General features: G+C 37.0%; 1 protein-coding gene across 11 annotated transcripts in view; it reads left to right on the forward strand.

Moving 5' to 3' along the window:
* The window catches only part of CDH18 (cadherin 18), a 1,131,397-nt gene that overhangs the window by 875,769 nt on the left and 243,414 nt on the right, over positions 1 to 12,214 (forward strand). For all 11 annotated transcript variants that reach the window (XM_050795521.1, XM_050795518.1, XM_050795525.1 and 8 more), the window contains one exon: positions 12,074 to 12,193. In XM_050795521.1, the coding sequence (XP_050651478.1) occupies positions 12,074 to 12,193 (120 nt within the window). The remainder of the gene's footprint in view (positions 1 to 12,073; positions 12,194 to 12,214) is intronic.

The following is a 12,214-nucleotide window of genomic DNA, read 5'->3' on the forward strand; positions in this document are numbered from 1 at the left end:
CACCTTCATTCAGTGGGTCTCGTGCTCTTGTCCCGCTGAGGTCACACTGATAGTTGAAGGGTAGTGAAAGCAGAGAATTTTATTGAGTGACCAAACAGCTCTCGGCAGAGAGGGGATGGGAGGGTTGACTTGTCTCTCCTGAAGTCAGGTCATCTCTCTGTGTGGCTGAGTCCACAGTTTTTATAGGCATAGGTTAAAGAAGTGTGTACTGATCCATTCATGGGTTTGGAAAAAAGGTTAAAACAAAGGGACCAGTCAAAGGTGAGAACAGTGTAAAAACAATTAGGAAAGGGTAGATATATGTAAAATAGGTGAAGGGTGAAGCTCAATCAAAGGAAAGCACTACAAAGAGGAAGACAGATTCTTAATCTGGTCTGTGAATTTGACTTGTAGCTTGGTCTTCATGCTTTAAACTGTCTTTGGCTTGAAGATGAGGTTTCATGGGATACCCGCCCCTGGTCTGCCTAGGATTTCTCTGCCTGCTGCCTCTATCATTTCCTGCTCTGAAGAGGTGCATCTAACTGCTGTTAGAATAGGGATCATGACCGATATTAGCTACTTCCTGCTGACAGGGTATGCTGTTTTGGGAAAACGGAACTCAGATTCCCCTCAGAGGCCTATCTGAGGGTTCCTGGTTAAAGGGAGCTATCATCCGAGGCTCCAGTTGTGTGACCACTTAAAGTTTGACAGCCTGTAGGTGAGAAGAACAAGTTTTACAAGGTTAAGTATGCATGGATCAAATATTAACTCCTCACACAAAAGGGAGTTAAAAGGAAAGAATCTAGTGCCGAAGATAACAGATATAAGAGATTAAATATACTAATCATCCTGAAAACAATATTGTGCCCCAGGCTGTTTTACCCTGGTGAAAGAAATTAAATCTTAGATAGGAGCATTAAACTTTACAAGAGAGATAATTGTTTAAGGAAGTAGATATTCCCATTGGTGTTCAGGATTAAGGAGTCCTTCATAAAGATACCTTACGGGCTTAATTACGATAAAGGCTAAACAAGAAATGCTTGATTTTGATGATATAGCTGTGTCACAGGTTTTTTTTAATTTTTTATTCATTTATTTTTTTTTTGAGACGGTGTCTCACTCTGTCACCTAGACTGGAGTGCAGTGGCGTGATCATAGCCCACTGCAACCTTGAAATCCTGGGCTCAAAACCCTCCTGCCTCAGCCTCCTGATTAACTGGTACTACAGGTGTGTACCACCACATCTGTATAATTTTTTATTTTAAAAACTTTCTTTTTTTGGCTGGGTACAGTGGTTCACACCTGTAATCACAGCACTTTGGGAGGCCGAGGCGGGTGGATCGTGAGGTCAGGAGATCGAGACCATCCTGGCTAACATGGTGAAACCCCGACTCTACTAAAAATACAAAAACTTAGCCAGGTGCAGTGGCGGGTACCTGTAGTCCCAGCTACTCGGGAGGCTGAGGCAGGAGAATGGTGCAAACCTGGGAGGCAGAGCTTGCAGTGAGTCGAGATCGCACCACTGCACTCCAGCCTGGGTGACAGAGTGAGACTCCATCTCAAAAAAAAAAAAAAAAAATTTTTTTTTTTTTGGTAGAAACATGGTATCTCTATGTTGCCCAGGCTGATCTTGAACACCTGGGCTCAAACTCCTGAGCTCAACTTGGCCTCCCACAGTTCTGTTATTATACGTCTGAGCCACTGCACTAGGCCTTTCTCATAGTTTTAAAAAATGCATTTTTTTTTTAAATTTTTTGAGACAAGATCTCACTCTGTTACCCCGGCTGGAGTGCAGTGGCACAATCAGGGCTCACTGCAGCCTTGCCCTCTGATGGTCAACTGATTCTCCTACCTCACACTCCTGAGTAGCAAGGACCACAAGTGTGCACTACCAAGTCTGGCTAATTTTTGTATTTTTTGCAGAAACAGGGTTTTGCCATGTTGCCCAGGCTGGTCTTAAACTACTGAGTTTAAGCAATCCACCAGCCCCAGCCTCCCAGAATGCTGGGATTGCAAGTGTGAGCCACCATGCAGGCTCATGAATTAATTCTTGATGGTGACACCGTTACTTTCCACTTCATTAATTACGTAAAATGGAAGCTAATCTCAAGAAATCATTTCTAAAACATATCACACATAAGAGAGATAATTTATAGGCTACTTTGACAACAAGTATTTGAGTTCTTAAACATTCTCTCTCTCTCTCTCTGTCTCTCTCTCTCTCTCTCTCTCTCTCTATATATATATATATATATATAACATTCTCTCCTAAGAAATTCATCATTTCATTTCACATGCAATAAACAACTCTCCAGATGATGTATTTGTCAGGTTCTAATATGCTGAGTAATTCACGTTTTTGAATGCAAAGGGCATCCAGATTCCCATTTTAAAGTACAGATTGAGTATCCCTAATTCCAAAATCTGAAATCCAAAATGCTTCAATATCCAAAACTTTCTGAATGCTCACGTGATGATGAAGATGACATTGTTTAACACTGAAGAAAAGTTCCTATGTGATGAAAATATGTGATAGGGTCATTGTAGGAATAGAGTAGTGTGCATTTGTAACAGAACAAAAAATCTTGTCCATCTATAAAATCAAAGATGTAAACAATTGCTAATAAGGCAAGTGACTCTAGAGAAAAAATTTTAAATAGCCATCTCCAGAGGAACCATTTCCTGATCCCTCAATTGCTTCTGATGTTTATTCTGTCCTTAAAAAGTACAGTAGACAGTAATCTTTTAGTTTATTGTTTAATGGCTCATATATGTATTCTGGTGATGCTGTTCTTCTACTTAGCTACTACAAATGCATTACTTTTTCACTGCATTAATTGTATGCTTTTTATTTATTTATTTATTTATTTATTTATTTATTTATTTTACCATTTAGTACTTCTGTGTGAAAATGGTTGTTTATCAGTAGCATATAAATTCAGAGTCAGAAATAGTGGTGATGCCAAACAGCCAGAGATTGTCCACATACGTGGCTGAGATAATGCTTTCTGATGGTTAAATGTACACAAATATTGTTTCATTCACAAAATTATTAAAAGCATAACTTACTTTCAGTCTATAGAAATGAGATGCATATGAAATTTAAATGAATTTCATATTTAAACTTGGGTCCCATCCCCAAAGTGTCTCATTATGTATATGCAAATATTTGAAACTGAAAAGAATCTGAAATCTGAAATGTTGGTCCCAAGCGTAAGAGATACTTAACTTGTACTCACTATATTAGCATCAAATATAGAATCTAACCTTTGTGTTTCATAGTGTGTAGTCATTACTCTTCAAAATGGGTAAAGGACCATTGGGGAGAAATCTGTTAATACCTTCTGTATCAGTCAAAGTTCCAGCAGAAAAACACATCAACTGGTGGTTAGACAAATAGGAAAAATTGAGAACAAGTTACAAAAATGGAGGGGCTGAAAAGTCAAATAGTACCCTATGAAACAATCACTGCAACAGTAGGGCTCCTTTAAGGCTGAGAGGAGTAGTGTTACCTAAGCCCAGAACCTGGATCTTATAGAATGGACCATGGTAGGGCACAGCTGAAAGGGAGCTGGAACCACTGAAGTACTGCAATCTTAGTCAGAGAAATCATCCGAAGCAGAAAGAAGGTGGGAGGGAGACAGAGACAGAAAGGCAGAGACAGAGAGATTGACTTATTATTGTTTTTCAGTTTCCGTCTATTACTTCCCCTTATTCTGTTGGTAAGAAAAGCTAATCAATATCAATGACAGCTATTAAGTTTCTGCAAGCAGAGCAGAGCAGGACAGGGTAGGAAATTAATTTGAGATAATATACAAATATACTTGTAAGATATGTAAGACTAGTGGGCATATGATCAGTCCAGTCAGTTTTCACCACAGCCATTTACTCTGTACAACTATGAAGAGAATTATGAACATTCTACAAGACTGCAGAGGAGCACAACAGTGTTGTTAGTACCTGGATATTACTCCCTTCTAAGTATTCTGCCACATACTCTTATTTGACAAAATGGAGTTACTGCCTCGGCCTTTCACTATAGGAAATGTGATAGAAAGCTTCTTCTGCCCAAGTAGATGCATCCACAGTGTCCTTATACACCATCAAGGACCACACAAAACAATTGCAGAAAATATTGTAAGTATTAAACAAGATTCAGCAGATCTTGACTGGGTCGAGTAATAGCGTATATGAGAAAGACTGCTACATATCAAAATAGATAGGGCTGGACTTGAATTCTGCCTTCTTCAATTGTCAACTAAACAACTTTTTTGAACCTCAACTTCTCTGTGGGTAAAACAGTATTAAATGTCATTTTCTCAATATTAATGTTAATTTAATTATTTTATTAAATTCAATGGCTTATAACAGAGGGCTACCACATCATTGGCACTTAATACATATTATTTCCCTGATTTTTATTTTTTCCATTTATGGAGCAGAATATAAGTTGTACATGTGAATGTGAAATTTCACATTAGTTAGTTCCATAAATAAGATCTTATTGAAAGTGCACAGAAATTAACAATTGCTGTGGTTTTATAGTTAGTACACAAAATAGTGAATTTTGTTTTGGTACTCAGCCCAGATGTTTCATATGTGTACTTGCAGAAATGTTTTTCTTTTCAATCCAATGGCTTGAGTGAATACTCAAAACTTTATAAAATTACACAATGACTAGAATTCAGTGTTATTGGTCGTTGGTGAAATTACAGTTTTCCTGTATAGAATGAAATTTAAGTTGTGTCTTGACGACTATTGCTTTTTCACATTTCCTGGGAAATTCTTCTGAGAATTAAGCCCTAAGAGATTCCTTCAGAGAGGTACTCTGAGCCTTTGTAAATCTCCAGCTTATTTTTACTCAAAGATCTTATTCAACATTGAATCTCTTGAGATTTTAACAGAGCTGTGAACCCTGATGAGTCATGCATAACAATTTGTAGTCTCAGAGAGTATTTGCTTGGTATAAAAATGCCTTATTAAATATTTCAAATTGGTTTTTAGAAACTTTCCAGGAAGTCTACTCTTTCTGTTTCTTATTGATGTGCATCTGTGCAAAATGCGTGCTATTTATAAAGCAGTAGTACCAAAAAACAAATGAAAAGAATGAGAATGACACAGGGCAGTCCCTAAAGAAAATAAGACTTAAGTTTTATTGTAGAAAAGATATCTTGAAAGCATTCTCATATACTTAAATCTTCCTCAGATTTGTGTAAAACATCAGCTGAGAGAAACTAATCCTCAGCATGGGAACAGCTAACTGTGCCACAGGAAATATTTAACATGAAAATATTATATACCAAATAACCAATGAAACTTGAAATACAACATTTTTGTAATTATAGTTTTTAAGGGAAACAGTTTCAAAATATAAGAATGTTTCTAAAGCACTTTTGAAAGATATTTCTTTAATTGAGAAACCAGTTATCTAGAGAGAGGAACTGTTGGTTTAATATCTATTCATCAAACCTATATAATAATTCCCAGAGAAAATTAGATTCCTATTTTAATATTCTGGTAGAATAATGGAATTTTAGACATTATATGTTTCCATTTTGAAGTCTTGCACTGTAGAGAATTTTTTTTTCTTTTCTATGCAGAAAATTTGGGCACACAGTATGAATAAAGAAATTGAATTATTCAAATAGGAGACTTTTCTCAGACAGAGATGTAAATACTGAGAATCTGTTTCACTTGAACTTTTAATGAGTGATAAAATTCATTAAAATGCCCAATACAATACATTAACTAACTTTAAAAATGTCAACAGACAGATCATTAGAAGTGTCTGATCAAAAAGATCAGATATGCATCTTTATTTACTTTAATCTATTTGTAACAATAACTTTTTATCTTTCTTATGATGGATCTGGTTTCAAATATAATACACAATTTTTTTCTTGACTTATAACTTCATAGTTTTGCCCAGATTAAAAAGCAACTAAAAATTATGAGAATAAATGTCAGTTTTTCCCACTGAAACTCTAGCACACCATCTTCATTTGCTAGAGTGTGACCCTACAAAAGTGCCACAGACTGGGTGACTGACACAACAGAAATGTATTATCTCACAGTCTGGAAGCTAGATGCCTGAGAACAAGGTGTCAGCAGTTTATTCTCTCAGAGAAGGGACCTGTTTCACAGCTCTCCCATAGTGTCTAGTGGTTCGCTGACCATCTTTGGTGTTTTTGGCTTGTAGCCACATCGCCCTAATATTTACATTCATCTTCACATGGTGTTATCCCTGTGTATATGTACCTTTCTCCACATTTTTCATTTTTATAAGGATGCCAGTCAATGTAGATTAGGGCCAACACTACTCTGGCATGATCTTCTCTTAACTAATTTCATTTACCAAACACCGCATGTTCTCACTCATAGGTGGGAACTGAACAATGAGATCACTTGGACTCAGGAAGGGGAACATCACACACCGGGGCCTATCATGGGGAGGGGGGAGGGGGGAGGGGGGAGGGATTGCATTGGGAGTTATACCTGATGTAAATGACGAGTTGATGGGTGCAGCACACCAACATGGCACAAGCATACATATGTAACAAACCTGCACGTTATGCACATGTACCCTACAACTTAAAGTATAATAATAATAAATTAATTAATTAATTTTAAAAAAAAAAGTACTATTTCTAAGGAAGGTCACATTCTGAGGTACGGGGGATTAGGACTTCAACATATCCATTTTGGAGGATGTGATTTAACCCATAAGATATACCTTGATTAGCTTACTTATTCATTTCCTTTTTGTTTATTGATTGATTTTTTGATTGTCTTAGTTTATTTGGACTCATATAACAGAAAGTCATAGTGTAGGTGGCTTAAACAACATTTGTTTGTGACAATTCTGAAGGATGGGACGTGCAAGATCAAGGTGCAAGCAGATTCCATGATGATGGCACACTTCCTGGTTCACAGAAGGCCATCTTCTTGCTGTGTCATCATATGGCAGAAGGAATGAGGAAGCTCTTTGGGGCCTTCTTAATAAAGTCACTAATCTCTTAATAAAGAGGGATCTGCTCTCACGCGGTATTTGCAAAAACCCTGCCCCCAAATACCATCACACTAGAAGTTAGGATTTCAACATAGGAATTTGAGGGGCACATGAACATTTAGCCTATAGCATTAATAAAAGCACACACTTTTTTCTAGTATAAAGAATTACTGAATATACCAAGTCTTACAATTTTCCATCTAGATTTCAAATAAATAAGAATTTAAGATATGAATATATTTTTCTTTCAGCTCTAAGCTTTCTTTCCAGTCCTACCTAGTAAAAGATCCTTGAACAATGGGGCAAGAGATTTCTTTTCCATCCCTGCTATTTATTTCCAACCCTGTTCTGTTCTCTGATGGGTTGGCATTTAGTTGGGTTCTGCTATTCATAAGTGTGTGTGTTCCCTTCAGTCAGCAATCTGATACTCAAAGTGGTAACCTGATGCCTTCAGGCACCACCGAAGTACAGTACACATAGTACAAGAGGCAATTTGTTGCTCTTTGCTTCACACACAAAGAGAATTGTGGGAGACTTCCTGTGCAGAAATGTATGTAGCTATTAATGACCATTCTTTTGGATCAGGGCAGAGAGTTACTATATATATTTTTTTGTCTGCTCTACTAACTTTCCTTTGTTACTTTAAACAATCACTTAGACAATATCACCATGCTACCCTTCTTCCTTTTTCATCTCCTTTTCTTGTTTTTCCTTATTTAACTTGTCACTGCCTTCATGTATCTCGACTCTCACTTAACAAGGCTAGACTTTTATAGACACCTCAAGCTAAACAGAGCAACTCTCTTTCTTTCATGTGGCAATTCAGCCTATTATAGCAAATGAGGAGTGATCTTGCACTGTTTGTACTTCTCAGCTTTTTGCATGAAATGGTTACCCAGGGACTGCTATTTAGATATTAAAAACTATTTAGGCTTAAATTGCTATTTCCGGGCCAGAGCTAATTTCAAAACCTGAGGAGTGTATAAGCCTAGTTTTTCAATGGCCGTTATTCTACTGTTTTCTGTAGTTTTCCCTCTCCCGAGTCCCAGTAATCCCTATGTGCCTAGAACTATTAACACTTCTCTTATCAGATCAAAGAAAGATTTTTGTTGTTGGTGGTGGTGGTGGTGGTGGTGAGATGGAGTTTCACTCTCATTGCCCAGTTCATAGTGCAATGGCATGATCTCGGCTCACTTCAACCTCTGCCTCCCTAGTTCAAGCAATTCACCTGCCTCAGCCTCCCAAGTAGCTGGGATTACAGGCATGCACCACCATGTCCAGCTAATTTTGTATTTTTAGTAGAGATGAGATTTCTCCATGTTGGTCAGGCTGGTCTCAAACCACCAACCTCAGGTGATCTGCCTGCCTTGGCCTCCCAAATTGTTGGGATTACAGACGTGAGCCACTGTGCCTGACCTTCAAAGAAAGATTTAATTGAAATAATTTTAGACCATTTTTAACCATATTTTAAGCTTGCTGCACATTTAAAGCCTAATCTGGGTACCTAACAACAGACTTTATTTTATTTTATTTTTTTCAGTGAGGTACCAATGAAAATGTCTTCAAAATCAACTTTTAGTTGTAGATGCCTACCTAGTGGTATTCTCTGAATAAGTTGGAGGGTTAAATATTGGTTATGGATCAAGTGTTGTGCCATCACATAAAAAGTCCCTAATATGCTATGTTAATAACTAATTATACTTTATAGTGGAAGAGATAGTCTGTATGTGACCAGCTCAGGACAGTTTGTGGTGGGAATTGATTTAATCAAGCCAGAAAGGTTAGTGGTATATTGAGAAAACTCACAGGACACACAAACCCAAACTACCTCTCTAATAATGGAGTAGCACAGAGGCAAGAACTCATCTTTGTCTTTAATACTTGTAATTTTGAGACCGTTGTAGATTCACGTGTAATGGTAACATTTTGCAAATCTTTTTTTTTTTTCCACAATGGTAAGATCATGCAAAACTATAAAGCAATATCATAACCAGGTTATTGAAATAGTAAAATCTACTGATTGTCATTAGTTTTCCCTAGATTTACTTGTATACATTTGTGTGTGTGTGTATGTCTGTGTGTACGAGTGAGCTTAGTTCTACAGAATTTTATCAGCTGTGCCTATTTGTATGTCAATTATCATAATTAAAATATGGAACAGTTCCAATATCATAAGGATCCCTTATGCTTCCCTTCTATACCAAACTTCATTGCTCTAGTCTGTCTCCCAAAATCTCCAGAAAATAATAACTTGTTATTCATTTCTAATTTTTTTTTTCATTTCAAAAATGCTATATAAATGGGATCATAGTATACAACCTTTTGGGATTTACTTAATTTTCATTTAGTTGATTCCCTGAAGATTCATACAAGTTGTTGCATGTATCCATAGTCTATTCATTTTTATTGTTGAGTAATGTTTCATACTATGAATGTACCAGTTCGTTTAACAAGTCTCTCATTGAAGGACGTCAGGATGGTTTCCAGTGTGGGGCTATCATGAACAATGCCACTATGAATATTTGTAAGCAGGGTTTTCTATGAACATCAGTTTTTATTTATTTGTTAAAATGCTAGGGCTGGATGCGGTGGCTCACACCTGTAATCCCAGAACTTTGGGAGGCTGAGCCGGGCGAATCACCTAAGGTCAGGAGTTCACAGCCTGGCCAACATGGTGAAACCCCATCTCTACTACAAATAGAAAAAATTAGCTGGGCATGGTGGCAGGCGCCTGTAATCCCAACTTCTCAAGAGGCTGAGACAGGAGAATCACTTGAACCCAGGAGGTGGAGGTTGTAATGAGCCAAGATTGTGCCATTGTACTCCAGCCTGGGCAGCATGAACAAAACTCTGTCTCAAAAAATAATAATAATAAAATAAAAATAAAAAATAAAAAAATTCCCTATTCAATTTACTGGGTAAATGTGTGTTTAGTTTTATAAGAAATTGCCAAACAATCACATTTCTACCCACAGTGTATGAGTGACCCAGTTTCTCAGCATTCTAAACAGCAGTTACTGTCACCATACTATTTTATTGGTCTATAATTTGAAATCTCTTTTAGACATAACACAGCTCTCATCCTCTGAGGATGGATAATTGCAAGTCATATTTCTTCTTAGAGTCTCATTGTTAAAATACTTTTTAGGGGCCAGAATCCTTAATATATTCTAAATATTTATGATCTGCTAATAAGGATTGTTAGGTGAACTTGGCATATTAATTCTATTTTGTAGAATCACTTGAAGACACAGAACAAGCTTTCCCTAAAGTTGTGTCTGAAGTTCAACAAAGAAGTACAAGTTTTCTCTTCTTTTTTTTTTTTTTTTTGACGGAGTTTCGCTCTTGTTGAACAGGCTGGAGTGCGATGGCACAATCTCGGTTCACTGCAACTTCCACTTCCCAAGTTCAAGCAATTCTCCTATCTCAGCTTCCCAACTAGCTGGGATTACAGGCATGCGCCACCAAGCCCAGCTAATTTTTCTATTTTTAATAGAGACAGGGTTTTGCCATATTTGCCAGGCTGATCTCGAACTCCTGACCTCAGGTGATCCCCCCAGCCTCAGCCTCCCAAAGTGCTGGGATTACAGGCGTGAGCCACCACGCCCAGGCCTAGAAGTACACATTTTCTAGTTGAACAGACATTAGGTCCTGAATCATTGATATCATTACTAAAATAAAAAACTCTTGTCAGTGCTTCCATATTCAAATACCAAAATGAATACAAAATTCCATACAAGATCATTTGATTGTAAAAATATTTTTACTTGATAGATAACCCAAATTAGTAGGTAGAATTTTTCTAGTGACGTGGAATAAAATATCAAGTGTGCACTATTAGATGATTCATCAGGTACATTTTATGAATAGATGTGAATTCTTAGATGAGCATTCTTACCTACTAATTCTGCAATGAAGTTGTATATCCCTTAATATATGGTTGTCATGTTATACTTAGATTAAGTTTTCGTTTAGAAACAATTGAAATATTATATAGGTGTATCTAATTATACAAATTGGGTTTTAAAAAGTAAGCATAAAGGCATGAGCATACTACATTCAATAATTTTATTACCTCAAAATATAGTATTTGTAATGTTATAAATGAATTTATAATTCATTTTCATTATAAAAAATCCAGTGCAATGTTGGCACTGTGTACGAGACACTAAAGGAATGAGATTTGAACTTAGTAGACCAGTTGGCTGCACACAGTGGCTCATGCTTTTAATTCCAGCACTTTGGGAGGTTGAGGGGGGCAGATAACCAGAGATCAGGAGCTCAAGACCAACCTGACCAACATGGCAAAACCCTGTCTCTACTAAAAATAAAAAAATTATCTGGGCATGGTGGAGGGCGCCTGTAGTCCTAGCTACTCAGGAATCTGAGGCAGGAGAATCGCTTGAATCTGGGAGGCAAAGGTTGCAGTAGGCCGAGATCGTGCCACTGCACTCCATACAGAATGACAGAGCAAGACTCCATCTCATGTCTCAAAAACGAACAAACAAAAAAACAAACAAAAAAAGGAGACCAATTATGTGACTCATTAATTATGCAGGTAATAAACAAAAAGAATGTGTAACACAGAAAATGAGTTGAATGGAGTGTTGTGATGTCATTGATAATTGAATGTCAACTCACCCACCTTCCCGACTTAATCACAAATCATTCCACCTCCACTTTTCAAAACAGTCATGAAACATGTTATATACAGCTTTATCATACCTCTGATTTAACTGCACAGTTAGTACCAATTTGATTTATTAGCACAAGCCGACCAAACCTTGGTTATGTTTTATTGCTTTTTTAATGAAAATCAAAAGAGACTATTCACAATGTTACCAGCACATAAAGAACCATGTTAAAAGGTTTCAGACCAATATTATATTTTAGACTCTCTTTGATTACAGTTGATGGCAGGAAAAGAAAACAAGTAATATGTTTTATACATACATTTAATTAAATTTACTAGGACACAACCATTACTGATCTCCATAGACATTTCACCATACCCATTTTCTGTGTTCAAATTAATCATATGCTAAATGCCATCACACACTAAAATTTGTTTTCCTGAATGCACAGGTACCTCTGTTCTACAGGTGACAGCTACTGATGCAGATGACCCTACCTATGGAAACAGTGCTCGGGTGGTTTACAGCATTCTCCAGGGACAACCCTACTTCTCCGTCGATCCTAAAACAGGTTAGTGTGTTTACACATAAC

The sequence above is a fragment of the Macaca thibetana genome, chromosome 6, assembly GCF_024542745.1.
Source record: "Macaca thibetana thibetana isolate TM-01 chromosome 6, ASM2454274v1, whole genome shotgun sequence".
Classification (NCBI taxonomy): Eukaryota; Metazoa; Chordata; class Mammalia; order Primates; family Cercopithecidae; genus Macaca; species Macaca thibetana.